At 46.0% G+C, this 18,493-nt stretch overlaps 1 protein-coding gene across 11 annotated transcripts in view; it reads right to left on the bottom strand.

Moving 5' to 3' along the window:
- rerea (arginine-glutamic acid dipeptide (RE) repeats a) overlaps positions 1-18,493 on the bottom strand; it is a 708,059-nt gene that overhangs the window by 400,713 nt on the left and 288,853 nt on the right. For all 11 annotated transcript variants that reach the window (XM_072477931.1, XM_072477930.1, XM_072477934.1 and 8 more), the window contains one exon: positions 2,121-2,226. In XM_072477931.1, coding sequence (XP_072334032.1) covers positions 2,121-2,226 — 106 coding nt within the window. The remainder of the gene's footprint in view (positions 1-2,120; positions 2,227-18,493) is intronic.

Here is an 18,493-nt window from a genome sequence, read left to right as displayed (position 1 = left end):
CGGTGACACAGTGGTTAGCATTGCTGCCTCTCAACGGCAGGGACCCAGGTTCAATACTGGCCTTGGGTGACTGTCTGTGTGGAGTTTGCACATTCGCCCCGTGTCTGCTTTTCCTCCGGGTGCTCCTGGTTTCCTCCCACAGTCCAAAGATGTGCAGGCTAGGTGGGTTGGCAGTGACAAAATTGCCCCTTAAGAGTCCAAAAGGTTAGGTGGGATTACAGGAAGAGGGCGAGGGAGTGGGCTTGTGTTAGGGTGCGCTTTCGGAGGGTCGGTGCAGACTCAATGTGCCGAATGGCTTCCTTCTGCACTATGGGGATTCTATGATGATATGACCCAGGTAATTTATGGATGACATGAAAAAGTCCCACTTTTCTTTTTAATTCTCAAGATTGTGGCTCTGTAAACGCTTCAGAGTAGCTTCCAAGTTCTTTATGCATTGGCAATGTGGCCGTTTTTGCCACAGTTCTTGCATTTAGTTTCCCTACTCCAGCATATTCCCCCGCTGAGGTGCTCACACTCTGCGTTCTTTCAAACAGTGTTTATTAAGAGGTGTTGCTCATACAATCTAAGATAGATGCAGAACTACAAAGCAGAGGCAAACATCCTGCTGATGTTACTACACATCACGTGATGCTTCACCAGCAGGGATGTATTCACTGATACATAACACTAATACGGAGGTATTTGAGCACAGCCGATCTGCAAAAAATGCAGGTTCCATGATGTTTTCAGCATCCAATGGGACAATGCAAACCGTATACTACAGCAGCAGAGGTTATGCTGAAGCATAGGGAAAGAACATTTAATGCTGATTTGGCCTTTGGATGTAATGTCATTCAAATTGGTTTTATATCTATTATTACAGTACCATTAACTAAAACTAGGCAATCCAATTTGCCCAAATCTTTGCTAAGATTATCATAATTATGATAAATTTCAGCTGCATACACTCAACACAAAGATGCCTACGGTACAGTTTTGAAGGACCCGATCATCTTTGAAGAGCTTACAAGATGTGTGGGGTTAAGTCTAAACAAAATCAATGATGTTTCTTAAAAGGATATGGGTAGATCAGAAAAATGATAGTTTCTGTCAGAAAACCTTTATAGATGTAACATAGGATCCATTGCTTCCAATGAAAGTGTTCTACTAGTTTTCGGTGTCTCTTCAAATGATCTATTTTCACCAACAGTGTCTAATCTCAAGCACACTCGTGCAAATGATATAGAGATCAGTTTTCCTTCCTGGTTAACTAACCACAATAATCTACATAAGAAAACTAACTGACTTTGTAACTGAAATGCAAAACAAAATACCATTAGGACAAGCCAAACCACATCTTGTTTGAACAAGCCATCTTAAATAAGCTACAATCTGACACTGAGAAGGTAAGTGATGGCAACAGCCCTTTCCTTTAGTTTGGAGATACACAGAAATTTAGTTGGAAAGATCATAGTTGTATTGTTTTTCATGAAGCATTCACGAGCAAGATTAATTTGGAACCTGCCTGTTAGCCCAGCGACATGGGGACCAACAGCCAGGCTCCATGAACATCCAGGCCACAACACAGAATGGATTAGCCAGAGCATGGCATACTGTTTCAACTAATTAAGACCAACTCCTATCGTTTGACTTTTTCAAAAATTAAAAATGAAAAAAATGGACATTTAAGCTGCTTATTCAGATAGGCACCAATATATTACAAGATAGTCATCCAAGCCAAGAAACTCTTGGTATCCATTCATTGTCCAGGCATCAATGGGGAGCTACAGTTAGCCTCAGTCGCCTGGATGATTAGCAGGATGGAAATATAAGCCAACGTTCCAGATCTTGAAAGTCACTCAGTGGCTCTTGCTAATAAAATCATGTTTGCGAACACTGCATCAGATTGATACGTTACAGACCTCCTGCCTCCCTGCTCCTGCCTGACCCCCACCACTACAGATGCGGTACATGTTCAGTGGCCTCACTCACGCATGGAGGCATGGCACCTTAGATGGCAAAATAGAGAAGATTCACTGACACTTGTGGAAGTGCAAGTTGCCACCTTCCGGAATGGAAGGGAGTTAAGGAAAGACAATTTGAGAGAGAAAAAATGATTAATTTGTTAGAGTACTCACCATTTTCATTTTGTCGATCCTGAACTAGATGCTGGTAAACGGAATCTGGCACCTCTGACTGACGATAGTACCACTTGACATTCATTAAAAGGTGGTCCCGTTTGCTCTGAAATGTTAAACATCAGCAGACTAAGTAAATTAAATTATAAAGGACACAATGTGAGGACTGTTCTTTGTTCGGCATTTCGCAAACGATCTACAGTTGAATTGACGGAAAGGAATATTCACGTTTGAGTAATCTTCCAAAAACATTTTTTTATGAGGCCAGTCCAAAAATGGAAGCCATGGTCAAATGGCTGCAAATGTTTGGTACATTCCCATTACCTACCGCAATGATTCAACAGGGAATCAAACTGAATGATGCAGCCCTATAAACACATGTTTCGGGCATAAGTAACTTATAAATCCAATTGAGATGGGTTTGTTAGAAAAAAACACCACTTCAGAGTAATGCAACGCTTGCCAGTAGCCACAAGGATATCCATGGATAGTAAATTAGAATATAAATTTGTAGTGTATTTTAATTATTGCCATAAGATCAGAGATTTTTAAATGGAACTTAGGAACAGGAGTGGGCCATTGTCACTCGAGCCTGCTCCACCATTCAATAATGGCCGATTAGCACCTCAAATCCATTCACCTACCTTTGCTCCATATTGTTCGATACCCTCACCTGATGAAAATCAATCTACCTTAGCTTTCTCAACCCTAATTGTCCCAGCATCCACTGCCTTTTGGGAGCTGGGTTAAATTTTTGCTTATCGGCAATGATGTAGGGGATTTATTGAAAACTTAGAAGCACAGACATCCTGCGGAAATGGACAAAGGAGAAGAACACTGAGGCGCAGAAGAACACTAGCTACCTGGGAGATAAATGGGTAATGGGAACATGTCCAGGTATTCTCTAGAAGATATACGGAATTCATACACAGTAGTAGATGGAGACTTGCACAATACAAAAGGCAGTGCGCTCTGCAAATAAGCACCAGTGATAAATAAATATTTTACTTCTAATATTATTAGCAATACATTCACACACACACACATATAATGGGAGCTGAGTTCAACAGCAATTTTTACAAAATTGTAAATTAACTGCATTTTGTACAATAACACAAAATCCTGATCATAGAGTTTTCTGTGAACAACATAATACACTAGCTTTACACAAGTGGTAGAAGTTCAAAAAAGTTAGTTATTAAAACTTGTCAAAGTGCACCAAAAAAACAGCAGAGAGTAATACCGAGATTGTAAATCTATGCATAGGGACTGGAGTACAGATTGAAACAATTGGATTTTATATCATAACTATCTGTCATTATTCTAAATTGATGGGGGCGGCATGTGGCGCAGTGGTTAGCATTGGGAATACGGCACTGAGGACCCGGGTTTGAATCCCGGCCCTGTATCACCCATCCGTGGGGAGTTTGCACATTCTCCGTGTCTGCGTGGGTTTCACACCAACAACCCAAAGATGCACACGTTGGGTGGATTGGCCACACTAAATTGCCCCTTGATTGGAAAAAAATAAATAATTGGGTTCTCTAAATTTAAAAAAAAATTATTCTAAATCGACTGTTCTGAATTACCACTACATAGAGGGGTTTGAAAGTAAGAATCTACTTAAATTTTTTTTTGGCCCTTTTCCAACGGCTTTTCAGTTAAATCTATCAAATTGTACAAATGTGGATGGCACGGTGGCATAGTGGTTAGCACTGCTGCCTCACGGCACCGAGGACCCCGTTCGATCCTGGCCCCGGGTCACTGTCCCATGTGGAGTTTGCACATTCTCCCCAATCCGCGTGGGTCTCACCCCCACGGCCCAAAGATGGTCGGTGAATTGGCCACACTAAATTGCTCCTTAAGTGGGAAAAAAAAAGAATTGGGTACTCTAAACTTATTTTTAAAAATTGGCTACGCTAAATTGCCCCTGCTACCTCACAGCTCCAGGGTCCTGGGTTTAATTCTGGCCTCAGGTGACTGTCTGTGTGGAGTTTGCACATTTTCCCTGAGTCTGCGTGGGTTTCCTCCGGGTGCTCCGGTTTCCTTCCACAGTCCAAAGATGTGCAGGTTAGGTGGATTGGCCATGATAAATTGCCCAACCTTCATGTCCAACAGGTTAGGCGGGGTTACTGGGTTACGGGGATAGGGTGGAGGCGTGGGCTTAAGTAGGGTTCTCTTTCCAAGAGCCGGTGAGGACGCGATGGGTCGAATGGCCTCCTTCTGCACTGCAAATTCTATGATTCTATAATTAGAAAAAATGTGTTGAATAAGGTATATCGCAGCAAATTCAGTTTAAAGAATAAAACACAAATTTGCTCAAAGCTCGTGGCAGCATCACCTGTAACGATTGTTCGTGCAGAATTTACCCACAGATGTACAAACGTATTAGGGAACATAATGAATTAGAGCAAAGTTGCTATTGAATTTTATTTCCTGTTCTGAGCACGATTTTTGAAGATAGCTTTTTGGTGTCAATGTTAGTTGGTTAGATTGTTATTTAAATTGCTGAGAACAATTGCATGCTGCTTGCAAATACTTATCAGAAAAGTCTGACTGTAAAATCTTTAGCACCTTGTAAAGATATTATACCGTATGCATTGTACATTTTCTGTACCATCAGGCCTTCAGTAATACCATCAGTAGACCAGTCAGTGGCAGCACGGAGTTAGAAAACTGCAATATTTGCTTCCGTACTAACTGTACCACAGCCTGCAAAATTCATGATAGAATTAGTTCGAAGCCTCGTGCCGTGTAGATCCAATGCTGGTTTATAGAAACAAAAAAGTACCTGCAGCTAATTTTTTGTGTTTCTTTCTTTACAAATCAAAGTTTTATCTGTACAAAATAAGACGCTCATAGCACGACCATTGAGTGTTAGACAAATCACAGATGTGCGCAGGAATTTCAGAAACCCAATTTCCTTGCAGAAGCAGCGGGACAAATTATTCAACAAATATGCAGCATAATCATAGTGCGACCAAAATAATATAGAATCTCGGATGAACAAAGGACCCAGTAACTGTGCAGAGTAATACGGAGGACAGAATAAGCAGTAACTCAACACGTTATTTGCAATGTTGTCAGGAAGCTTGGAAATCCACAGCGCTGCCGAAACCAACTCACATGGAGCCCTTAAAACAAAACAAATTAATCTCCTTTGCAGCTTTTCAAAACAGTTTTAAATATGTTCATTTTTATGGAGCACCTAAGACATTGAACAGGCAGTTCCAGCGTTCTCCAGCACCTGAATGCAGCACTCTCCACTGGACCAGAACTGCAAGTCTGAACAAAGCGAGATATGTGAAAAACCTTTGTCACAATTGCAATTCACGCTATTTTGCAGTATGCCGGGTGTGCTGTATACAAGAGGCCAGCTGAAAAATGGGTTACCCACTAATTATTCTGTTCTTAATGACAATTTTAGATGTTTACTGACTTGTCTCATTGCAATAAAACTGTGCAGCTCCCTACATCATTCATGCATAGGAATACAATGCAATACTTATTTTGGATATTATTTCGAATCAGAACACAGAGGTTATTGCTCAAATTTTATATACTCAAAATGTGCCACTTTCCAACAACCATGTAACTGATAATTTGATGTGGAGATGCCGGACTGGGGTGAGCACAGTAAGAAGTCTTACAACAACCAGGTTAAAGTCCAACAGGTTTGTTTCAAATCACTAGCTTTCAGAAGCTCACCTGAGGAAGGAGCAGAGCTCCGAAAGCTAGTGATTTGAAACAAACCTGTTGGACTTTAACCTGGTGTTGCAAGACCTCTTACTGATAATTTGAATCAATAAATTGAATTGAAATGAAACAATCCTGTGGGCCTTTTCTAAATTCTTTAATGCAATGTGGATATCGCTGGTATGGTCAGCATTTGTTGCCCATCCCAAATTCCTCTCGAGCAGGTGAAGTTGCCTTCTTGGACCGCTGCAGTCCATCTGGTGCAGGTACCCCCGCAGTGCTTAGGAAAGGAGCTCCTGGATTTTGATCCAGTGGCAGTGAAGGAACAGCGACATGGGGTGCCATTTAACTAAATGGGAACAAAGTCCCAAAGCGAGTGCGTTTAGCCGTGTTTCCCAGCGCTCACAGGGCCGAGAAACACAGCGCTATCAAACAACACACGCGTTAGATAGGGGGCTTCAACAGGGAATTCATGGCTGAGGCCCCACATAGCCCTGTATTGAGATCGAAGAGCTCTGCCATTTTTAAATGGCATCCTAATCTTTGCCTCCCCCCCCCCCCCCACCTGCACCTTCCAGCACCTGCGCACACGACCCCCACCCCGATTGCAAACGTGCAAAAAAAAATGCCAGCTTGGCACCTTGGCAGTGCCAACATGGCAGTGCCCCTACTAGCAGGCACTGCCAGCCTGACATCCTAGCAGTGCCAGGTTGGCACCAGCAGTGCCAGGGTACCACCCCGTCCAAAGGGCATGCACTTGGGGGCCATTGATCCCCTACGAGACCCCCACGGCTGACGTTCCATCCGTTCCCAGTTTGTGGAGACCAGTGCTAAACGGCACTCACCTGAGGTGTCCAAGGCGGAAGGGGATAGATCCCATACGTCGGGCATCTTGGGAATCTGCACATTAAAGCAAGACAGTCTCGCTTTTTTTTTTAAAAAGCAGATTTGCGGGAAGATCTCGCGAGGGGTTGTGAGCCAGGGAGCAGGGTCTCCCAGCTTCTATTGGCCATGCTGCGCCGCAGCAAGCTACCTTTGGGGCACACCGTGGCTGTAAAACCACGCCCAATGTTTCAGATCAGGGTGGCATCAACTGAAGGGGAACTTGAGGTGGTGTGTTCCCATGTGTCTATATCCTTTGTCCTTCTAGATGGTCAAGATCACAGGTTTGGAAGTTACTATTGAAGGAGCCTTGATGAGTTGCTGCTGTACATCTTGTACAGCACAGGAACAGGCCCTTTAGCCCTCCAAGCCTGTACCAGTCATGATACCTCTTGGCCAAAACCCTCAACACTTCCGAGTGCCGTATCCCTCTACACCCATCCTATCCATGTATTTGTTGAGATGTCCCTTGCACGCAGTTAATGTATGTGCTTCCACAGCCTCCCCTGCCAACGTGTTCCAGGCACTCACCACCCTCTGTGTAAGAAAAGAAATTAAACATCGGAGGTCACTTTTCAAAAAGCAGCAACTTTCACCTGCCGTCCAAAATTCCATCATCACCAAAAGCAAATTTATATTCATCTCACTGTGATTTATGAATGCCACGTTTGCTTCAATAACAAATCATTTCACCGCAGAAGGTAATTTAGCAAGGTAGATCCCTAAACCTATCTACCTCCAAAATCCTCCTTAAGGGTAACCTGCAGCTGATTAGTCAATTTTCTTCGTATCTCCTTCTTTGACTCTGCTTTCTGATTAGGCTTCTGTGAAGTACCTTGAAATGCTTTCATACATAATGGTGCTACCTATATGTCGATAAGTCTAGACTCCAGCATGAATCAAAACTTTGCAAAGACAATCAGGAAAATTGGGGTAGAAACTGGACCATGTCATAGAAAGTTTTCAAATTCCCATCTTCATAAATTTGATTCAGTTGCGCAAAGTATTTATACAACTCATCATTACTGTTTTAACAGCATTCAATAGTAATTATTAGATCACTGCATTGCAAAGCAATACTAGCCCTTGTATAGCAAATAATGCAGTTCCAGAACACAAAATAAACAGAATTTTAACTAGAGTCTTAAGTATTTAATCCTATAGTATTATAGTAGTCCTGTTGCATGAACTAAAAGTTCCATCGCAAGTTTCCTTTGAATTAGAAAGCTGCAAGCAATTTATCATTACTGTCATTTAGTATTAGAGTGCAGCCAGAGGCAGCTAGAATGAGATCAGGTAACTCAGGAAATTGGCCCCGTTGGTTACCAAGAGCACTTGCAAAATAAAGTAAGCATCGTAAATGGAGGAGAAAAGAGCGTATATAATTTCTTCCAGCATTCCTCAGTTAACAAGGTAGCCATGAAGTCAAGGCAACGGATGGCAATAAAAAGAACTTTAGGGGTTGACATTATGATATCCTGCCATATTTCTCACACGAATACTCCAGAAAGAACAAACTAGCATTGATATTCTCTCATGTGGTAGCATTTCACTGTAAAATGGCACAAAGATTAAAGAGTTAAAGAATGATTACATTCGGTATTCAGCAAAGTTCTGTCATGGAATAGCTTTCCCCCCCCTTCCGCCTGCCCATGGGCTGATTGGCTTCTGCCTGCACCATAACAATTATGTGATTCCCCTCGCCATATGTACAAAGTGAAAGTTGAATTTGATAAAACTACAAATTTCTGCTTCAAAACTGTTCAGAATTTTGGGTTTTGTGATGAAGTGCCAAGTGGTAACTCTTTCCAATGAGAATCTAATCATCACCTCTCAATGAATTCAATTAATTACCATTGTAAATACCCACCATCAACATCTTGGGGGTCACCACTGACCAGATATTTAACTGGAGCATTCATGTAAATACCCTGACTTCAAGAGAAGCTCTTGAAGCTTCTAGGGAAATTAGTTAATCTATTAACTCCTCAAAGCCTTTCTTTATCATCTGCAAGTCAGGAGTGTGATGGAATCCGAATCCTTGCCACTTGCACCTCCAACAACACGCAAGTAGCTCGATACCTTCAAGGAAAAAGTAGCGCACTTAATTGGCACTGCATCCATCTCGCTGAAGATTCACTCCTTCTACCACTGGCGCACAGTGCCTGAAGTACGTCCCACCTACAAGAAGCACTTGTTATGGCTTCTTTGCCAGAAACTTACAAACAAACAAACTTTACCATCCAAAGGAACAAGGGCAGCAGGCACATGGGAACACCATTGCCTCCCAACTTCCTCTCCATTACACAGCACTCTCACTTGGAAATCTATTATCTTTCCTTTGTTTCGCTGGGTCAAAATCTTGGAATCTTTGGCAATAGCAGGAGTACCTTAACCACACAGACTGCAGGGATTGAAGAAGCTGGTTTACCGCCACCGCCTCACAGGCAATCAGGAATGCACAACAAATGCTAGCCTTGCTAGTGATGCCCACATCCTGCAAATGAATAAAAAAAAGCTCACAACATAAAAAACATTTTCAAAGCAAATGAAATATTGGCCCAGATTTTCTGACCTCTGGATAGTCGTACCGTCCAGGCTTCACTGGAAATGCACGGGAGGACCCTTTGACAGTCCCAACGAAAGGCTTCCGCTGGAATTGCCCAGAAGGTTTCAACTTCTAATGGGCAATTCCTCTGGATCCGGAACCCTCTGAAAAAGTGTCCAACTCGTGAGTTTGAGTTGGAAAATACAGAGGGTTTCAACTCACTTACCAGAATAGTTACCCGTGAAATGTTAGACAGGGAAAACCATGTCTAACTCCTGGGTAAGCTGTACACCCCACTGGCCCCATTTACTGCAGCAGTGCTATAAAAATGGGGCATGGCTTAGCTTTCCTGACAATCCTGCCCTACGAAGAAGGACTCCCAGAACAGGTACTCTGCACATGTCTGAACAGCCCGCTTCAGAGGATCGGGCGAGAAATCCGGAGCTCCAGTGCTGTGTACAGTGTAGGAGTGGAGTGGCAATCCAACGGTAATTTTCACTCCTCGGAAGATTTGGTCCATTGTGGTTAATTATTTTTTTCTTTGAATGCATTTTAGACTGAACTACAAAATGAAACATTAAACAGTGTAAGTATAGGTGATTTTCAGCCCAGCATGCATGGCAAATCCCACAAACATGAGATTACTAAACCGAAAATAATTAATTAACTTTTTTCTCCTTACAAGGGCAGAGAATTGCCAGTAACAAGCCTGAATTGATGAAAGAGTCCAATATGTGTTTACATGCAGACATTATACCGCCTGAATAGGCCCATAATCTTACCACATATGCCGTAATTCAGGATTGGGGCTTCATTTCAAAGTGCAACATTAACTGGGGAAAATTAGAAATGTCAGCTGCTTACATGTTGAGGGTAAATGATAGAGAGCTCTAGTCCGGGGTCCCGTCTCATGGTGATCAAAGGGAGTGCTACAAGGACACTTTGAAGACTTCACAGAGGAGTTTTGATATTGATATGCCATCAATGAACACACGACGAGTGGTGAACGTAACTGAGGCTTTAATACACTAAACAGAAAGCCTCCTGGCCTCTGATCCCGAACTGGATCAGAGGCGGAGACCAGCCACCGTTATACATGAGCCAGAGGCGGAGCCAGCAGGGACAAGCCAGGCATGTAACAATACAACAGTACAATACAATACAGTGGTTTACCACATTCACCCCCGTTAAAAAAAAAAGAGTCCGGGGGGGGGGGGTGAAGTGGACGGGCTGAGTTATAGATTGAGTCTGTCGGGGCTTCTGACTTTCCACTGCGACCGCCTCAGTCCCGGCTGTGGTGTGGACACTGGTGTCGGATGAGGTGTCGAGGCCTGCGTGTTCAGGAGTGTGTCGTCTTCTGCGTCTCGTAGTAGATGAGTAGCAATGGGGGGAGACGGTGGAGGGTCGCGGGTAGTGGTGATGGTTACTGGGGGACCTGCGGGTGCCAAATCCCAAAGGGAGACTGTGTCCTCCCGCCCGTCATGGTGTGCCACGTAGGCATATTGGAGGTTAGCATGGAGGAGAAGGACCTTTTCGACCAGTGGATCCGACTTATGGCTCCTCGCATGCTTCCGGAGGTGGACGGGCCCTGGGACCTCAGCCAGGACGGGAGCGAGACCCCTGAAGTGGACTTCCTGGGGAAAACAAACATCCTCTCATGAGGGGTCACATTGGTGGCGATACACGGGAGCGACCAAATGGAGGGGAGCACATCAGGAAGGACCTCCTGCCACCAGGAGGCAGGGAGACCTCTAGACCGTAGGGCCAGGAGGACAGCCTTCCACTTGTCTGTTGCCTCGGGGGTTGTAGCTGGTCGTCCTGCTGGAGGCGATGCCCTTGCTGAGCAGGAAAGGTCGCAACTCGTCGCTCATGAAGGAGGAACCCCGATCGCTATGGATGTAGGCGGGGAACCCGAACAGGGGGAAAAGACTGTGCAGGGCCTTGATGACGGTGGAGGAGGTCATGTCAGAGCATGGGATGGCAAAAGGGAATCTTGAGTATTCGTCAACAAAGTTGCGGAAGTACACGTTACGGTCAGTGGAGGGGAGGGGCCCTTTGAAGTCGATGCTGAGGCGCTCAAAGGGGCGAGAGGCCTTTACCAGGTGCGCCCTGTCTGGCCGATAGAAGTGCGCTTTGCACTCCGCGCAGACCTGGCAGTCCCTGGTCACGGTCCTGACCTTCTCAATGGAGTACGGCAGGTTGCGAGCCTTGATAAAGTGAAAAAAACGGGTGACTCCCGGGTGACAGAGGTTGTGGAGGACCCGAAGCCGGTCTACTTGTGCGCTGGCACATGTACCGCGGGATAGGGCATCTGGGGGCTCATTGAGCTTCCCAGGTCGATACAAGATATCGTAATTATAGGTGGAGAGCTCGATCTTCCACCACAGAATCTTGTCGTTCTTGATCTTGCCCCGCTGTGTATTGTTAAACATGAAGGCAACCGACCGCTGGTCAGTGAGGAGAGTGAATCGCCTGCGGCCAGGTAATGCCTCCAATGTCACACAGCTTCTACAATGGCTTGGGCTTCCTTTTCAACGGAGGAGTGTCGAATCTCAGAGGTATGGAGGGTACGGGAGAAGAAAGCCACGGGCCTGCCCACCTGGTTGAGGGTAGCGGCCAGTGCAAAGTCCGACGCATTGCTCCGCTCTCCACCTGGAATGGAATGGACTCGTCCACAGCGTGCATCGCGGCTTTGGCAATATCTGCCTTGATGCGGTTGAAGGCCAGGCGGGCCTCAGCCGTCAGGGGAAAAAATGGTGGATTTAATAAGTGGATGGGCCTGGTCCGCATAATTGAGGGCCCACTGGGCATGGTAGAAGAACCCCAAGCATCTCTTCAGGGCCTTGGGGCAGTGGGGGAGGGGGGAGTTCCAGGAGAGGGCGCACGTGGTCGGGGTCAGGCCCTAGGACTCAGTTTTCCACAACATAGCCAAGGATGAAGCGAGGCAGGTTGTGCGGAAAACGCATTTTTCCTTATTGTAGGTGAGGTTCAGGAGTTTAGCGGTGTAGAGGAAGTGCCGGAGATTTTCGTCATGGTCTTGCTGGTCATGGCCGCAGATGATGACATTATCTAAGTACGGGAACGTGGCCCGCAGCCCGTACTGGTCAACCATTCGGTCCATTTCGCGTTGCAAGACCGAGACCCCATTGGTGACACCGAAGGGGACCCTGAGGAAGTGGTAGAGGCGGCCATCTGCCTCTAAGGCAGTGTATTGGCGGTCCTCCGGACGGATAGGGAGCTGGTGGTACGCAGACTTCAAGTCAACTGTGGAGAAGACTCGATTCTGCGCAATCTGATTGACCATGTCAGATATGCAGGGGAGGGGGTACACATCGAGCTGCGTGTACCGGTTGATGGTCTGACTGTAGTCAGTGACCATCCGGTGCTTCTCCCCAGTCTTGATGACCACCACTTGGGCTCTCCAGGTGCTGTTACTAGCCTCAATGATCCCCTCTCGTAGGAATCGCTGGACCTCCGACCTGATTAAGGTCCTATCCCGGGCACTGTATCGTCTGCTCCTATTAGCGATGAGCTTACAGTCCAGGGTGAGGTTAGCGAAGAGCGAGGGTGGGCGACCTTAACGGTCGCGAGGCTATAGACGGTGAAGGGGGGCAGGGTTCCGCCAATCTTTAAAGTAACGCTCTGGAGGTGGCACTGGAAGTTGAGCCCCAGTAATAGGGCAGCACAGAGATGGGGAAGGACGTAGACTTTGAAGTTAGTGTACTCTATGCCTTGTACAGTAAGGGTCGCGACACAGTACTCCCGGATTTCCACTGCATGTGATCCGGAAGCCAGTGAGATTTTCTGGGTCGCGGGTAAGATTGGGAGGGAGCAGCGCCTTACCGTATCTGGATGTATGAAGCTGTCTGTGCTCCCGGAGTCGAAAAGGCAGGCCGTCTCGTGCCCGTCGATCCGGACGGTCATCGTAGATTTAGTGAGGTGATGAAGCCGGGACTGGTCGAGTGTGATGGAGGCGAGCTTCGGAAGGTGATGGGTAGGCCGGTCGGAGGTAGCAGCAGCCAGCGTCCGATCGGGTGAGCAGGGTTCCCGGGAGGCTGCAGAGTGGTCCCAAGGTGACAGCCCCCATGGGTCGCGGGTGGCATCGGAACTGGCGTTAAAGATGGTGGCCCCCCCCATCGGTCACACATGGTGGCTGCAATCGAAGATGGCGGCGAAGATGGCACCTACGGGTCGCACAGGCAGTGCTGCTGGGCCTAGGAGTTTTAGGGAGAGATCGGGCCTGGCAGGCTTTTGCAAAGTGGCCCTTCCTCCCACACCCGTTGCAAGTCACGTTCCGTGCAGGGTAGCGTTGTCTGGGATGATTTCTGAGCATCTGGAAAGACACTGCTTGATTAGGGATAGTCAGCACGGATTTGGGAGGGGTAGGTCTTGCCCTACAAGTCTTATTGAATTCTTTGAGGTGACGACCAAGCATGTGGATAATGGTAAAGCAGTGGATGTAGTGTACATGGATTTTAGTAAGGCATTTGATAAGGTTCCCCATGGTAGGCTTCTGCAGAAAGTAAGGAGGCATGGGATAGTGGGAACTTTGGCCAGTTGGATAACGAACTGGCTAACCGATAGAAGTCAGAGAGTGGTGGTGGATGGCAAATATTCAGCCTGGATCCCAGTTACCAGTGGCGTACCGCAGGGATCAGTTCTGGGTCCTCTGCTGTTTGTGATTTTCATTAATGACTTGGATGAGGGAGTTGAAGGGTGGGTCAGTAAATTTGCAGACGATACGAAGATTGGTGGAGTTGTGGATAGTGAGGAGGGCTGTTGTCGGCTGCAAAGAGACATAGATAGGATGCAGAGAAGTGGCAGATGGAGTTTAACCCTGAAAAGTGTGAGGTTCTCCATTTTGGAAGGACAAATATGAATGCGGAATACAGGGTTAACGGTAGAGTTCTTGGCAATGTGGAGGAGCAGAGAGATCTTGGGGTCTATGTCCATACATCTTTGAAAGTTGCCACTCAAGTGGATAGAGCTGTGAAGGAGGCCTATGGTGTGCTAGCGTTCATTAACAGAGGGATTGAATTTAAGAGCCGTGACGTGATGATGCAGCTGTACAAAACTTTGGTACGGCCACATTTGGAGTATGTGTGCAGTTCTGGTCGCCTCATTTTAGGAAGGATGTGGAAGCTTTGGAAAAGGTGCAAAGGAGATTTACCAGGATGTTGCCTGGAATGGAGAGTAGGTCTTACGAGGAAAGGTTGAGGGTGCTAGGCCTTTTCTCATTAGAACAGAGAAGGATGAGGAGCAACTTGATAGAGGTTTATAAGATGATCAGGGGAATAGATAGAGTAGACAGTCAGAGACGTTTTCCCCGGGTGGAACAAACCATTACAAGGGGACATAAATTTAAGGTAAAGGGTGGAAGATATAGGGGGGGGATGTCAGAGGTAGGTTCTTTACCCAGAGAGTAGTGGGGGCATGGAATGCACTGCCTGTGGAAGTAGTTGAGTCGGAAACATTAGGGACCTTCAAGCAGCTACTGGATAGGTACATGGATTACGGTAAAATTATATAGTGCAGATTTATTTGTTCTCAAGGGCAGCACGGTAGCATTGTGGATAGCACAATTGCTTCGCAGCTCCAGGGTCCCAGGTTCGATTCCGGCTTGGGTCACTGTCTGTGCAGAGTCTGCACATCCTCCACGTGTCTGCGTGGGTTTCCTCCGGGTGCTCCGGTTTCCTCCCACAGTCCAAAGATGTGCAGGTTAGGTGGATTAGCCATGATAAATTGTCCTTCGTGTCCAGAATTGCCCTTAGTGTTGGGTGGAGGTGTCGACTTTGGGTAGGGTGCTCTTTCCAAGAGCCGGTGCAGACTCAATGGGCCAAATGGCCTCCTTCTGCACTGTAAATTCAATGATAATCTATGATTAATCTAGGACAAAGGTTCGGCACAACATCGTGGGTCGAAGGGTCTGTTCTGTGCTGTATTTTTCTATGTTCTATGATTACCCTGGCCGCAAAAGTAGCACTTCGGGTTTCCGGCGTTGGCGGGCTTCTGCGCGGCACAGACTTGCGCCGCACCCGGGTCGGATGATGGCGGCGCCCACGAGGTCCACGAGGGTGCCACGCGGTCGGAGGTGTAGGCCTCCATATTCTGGAAGGCTACCTCCAGCGAGTTTGAGAGCTGCACTGTCTCTGGGAGGCTGAGTGTAACCCCTTCTAGCAATCGCTGGCGGATGTAGTTTGATTTCATGCCTGCGACATAAGCGTCCCTGACCACCAGCTCCGCGTGTTGGGTAGCCGATAGCACCTGGCAGTCACAGTTCCGGCAGAGTACCCGCAAGGCACGCAGGAATTCTGCTAGTGATTCCCCAGGTCGTTGTCGTCTCCTGGCGAGAAGGTGCCTAGCATATACCTCGTTCACAGACTTAACATAGTGTGTCTTCAGCAGCATTATCACCTCCGTATACGAAGGGGCGTCCCTGATGAGAAGAAAGACTTGCGGGCTCACCCTTGCGAGGAGGATCTGCTTCTTTTGGAGGTCGGTGACGTGTTCGGTGGAGGATCCGAGGTACGCTTCGAAGCAGCTTAGCCAGTGCTCGAATGTTGCAGTGGCGTCAGCTGCCTGTGGGTCCAGCTTCAGGCGATCAGGCTTGAGTGACAAATTCATATTAGATGTTTAGTGTATTAAATTGATATGCCATCAATAAACACAAGACAAGTGGTGAACGTAACTGAGGCTTTAATACACCAAACAGAAAGCCTCCTGGCCTCTGATCCTAAACTGGATCAGAGGTGGAGACCAGCCACCTTTATACATGAGCCAGAGGGGAGGAGCCGCAGGTGGAGCCAGCAGGGACAAGCCCAGACATGTAACAATACAATACAATAGTGCTTTACCACAGATATCAACTTTGAACCCTGGGAGATGCTCACCCAGAATCGTTGCACCTGCACAGCCAAATAAAAATGATATGGCCTGCTTTGAAAACCAGCATGTATCAGGGGTAGAGAGAAATGACAAGGAATGGAAATGCCGAACCAGAAATAAAGAGTCTGCAGTATCCTGTGCTACTTGCAGCAGACTCCTCTGAGCACAGGTCGGCTTTCGGAGTCACCTACCTAACCTAGCAAACAGTTTTGACGATAAACATGGTCATTTTGGCCTCAAAGGATGAAGAGAGAATAGGATGTCACTTGGACTCCCAAGGGAGCAGTCCACTTGGATGTAATAATTGCCCTAAATCCGCAAACATATACTTGATGGCAACATACTCAGAATACTGGTCGTCACTAAAGGCCAGAGAGGTGGAACTGGTCTCTATCATGACCAGATAAAGTAAACACTGCCAACAGCATGAATTAGATCGTTGATATCGCTTCCTAAATCAGTGCCCAAAAGTAACGAAGGGAAAATTAAAAGGATGTCCTGAACCTCCTGAGATTAAGCTCAATAAAGATCCATCGAGACCGATGAGGATTCAACATTCCAAACTCAAAACAGTACGGCTGGGCACTCAACATCAGCAACAATTTACAATGCAAAAGCACATTTAATCAAAGTTAAAAAGACCCAAGGTGGTTAACAACAGCAATGTCAGTAAAAAACTAAATCACAGGAGCTATCAGGACAGGTAGCCAACAGCCTGATCAAAGATATATGTTTTCTAGAAACATCTTAAAAGAGCAGAGATGGATAGACGGTGGTGTAGGGAAGGAATTCCAGAGTTTGGGGTAAAGCAACGGAACACATGACCACCAATAGCGGAGGGATTATCAGGGCTATGCAAGAGGTCAGCATTGGAAAATACAGCAATCTCAAAGGTCTGTAGAGGGGGGAGGACATGGAGGAATTTGAAAACAAGGCTCAGAACTTTAAAATTGAAGTGCCGTTGGACCAGGAATCAGTCAAAGTCACAAGCACAGGAACGATGCTGAAAGAGGCTTAGAGCAAATTGAGCTACAGGTGGCAAAGTTTGGATGAGCACGTGTTTAGGACACGGGGGCAAGCTGGAAGGCTGACGAGACGAGCAGTGAAATAATCAAATTTAGGGATAATGGATGAGATTTCAGCAGCAGATGAGTGAGAGGTAGAGAAACAATTAGGTGATCTTGAGGTAGGAGGTATGCAATCTTGGTGATAGTGCAGATATGTTGTTGGAGACTCATATTGGAGGCAAACAACAGTCTTACTAAGCTTAAGGCAGTTCCCAGGGATGGGAACAGTGACAAGAGAACTGAGTTTGTGGCAGCGACCAGAGACAATGGTTTTAATCTTCCCACTATATAGTTGGAAGAAGTTTCTACTCATCCAATATTAGATATCAGACAAGCAGTGTGATTTTGGAGAAGTCCAAAAGGACGGAGCTGAGTACCATGGCATGGCTAACTTGGTGATATTGTCAAGGGGTAGAATGTAGTTGAGAAATAGACGAGGACCAGGGAAACATTCTTGAAAGACTCTAGAGGTAACTGCTGGAATTGGAGGAGAAGCTATTGCATGCGATATCTATCAATTCGATAGATAGGAATCGAATTAAGCTAGGGCAGTTCTACCCAGGTTGGCGACTTAAACGGGGGACAATGTTGTGACCTATTGTGTCGAAGGATTCAGAGAGGTTGAGAAGGACAAGGAGGTATATTTCAATTTCAATGCGTGGAATTATAGGTTTGCCCTCCATGATGTGAGCTGGCTGCAGCTTGAGACAGTTACAGCACCCAGTTCTTCGATACAGACTATGACACAACTTTCTAAGGACTGGCTGGTGGATGCCAAACCAGGGGAGCAAACTGTGCACCCATTTCGTTAATGCGTAATACGGGTGAACACAAAAGAGGAGATATTTTTAAAATTCGGGGGGGGAAATAAAAATAATCCAAAATTAGTTATGATGATTTAGAATAACATTTCACTTTTGTCAATGGCACTGCATGTCTTTCAATTTTAAAGCAATTTCTCTCCAGCAATGTTTGTTGTATTGGTGGAACTTTGGGGGCTCTCATTCATGTGCATGTAACTAGGACACGATCATCTGATAGTTGCCTGTGATCCTAATCACAGCCACATGTCTGACAGCTCTGAAAGAGTAAACAGATCCAGCATTATCCGCTTTGCCTCAGTAATTACACAGGAAATGGGAGCAGATTTGTCATTTTAAAGTTATTCTGGGAAGTACTTCAGAGTTTGAAAATGAACTATTCTAGCTTTAAATAACCAAATTGGTTATGTAAATCGGAGATCTTTAGTCCAAACTAATACAAATCACAAAGAAAACCATTAATCACAAATATTT

Source organism: Scyliorhinus torazame, chromosome 16 (assembly GCF_047496885.1).
Source record: "Scyliorhinus torazame isolate Kashiwa2021f chromosome 16, sScyTor2.1, whole genome shotgun sequence".
NCBI classification, from domain to species: Eukaryota; Metazoa; Chordata; class Chondrichthyes; order Carcharhiniformes; family Scyliorhinidae; genus Scyliorhinus; species Scyliorhinus torazame.
The sequence above is the reverse complement of the archived record's forward strand: the minus strand, read 5'-3'. Positions and strand labels throughout refer to the sequence as shown.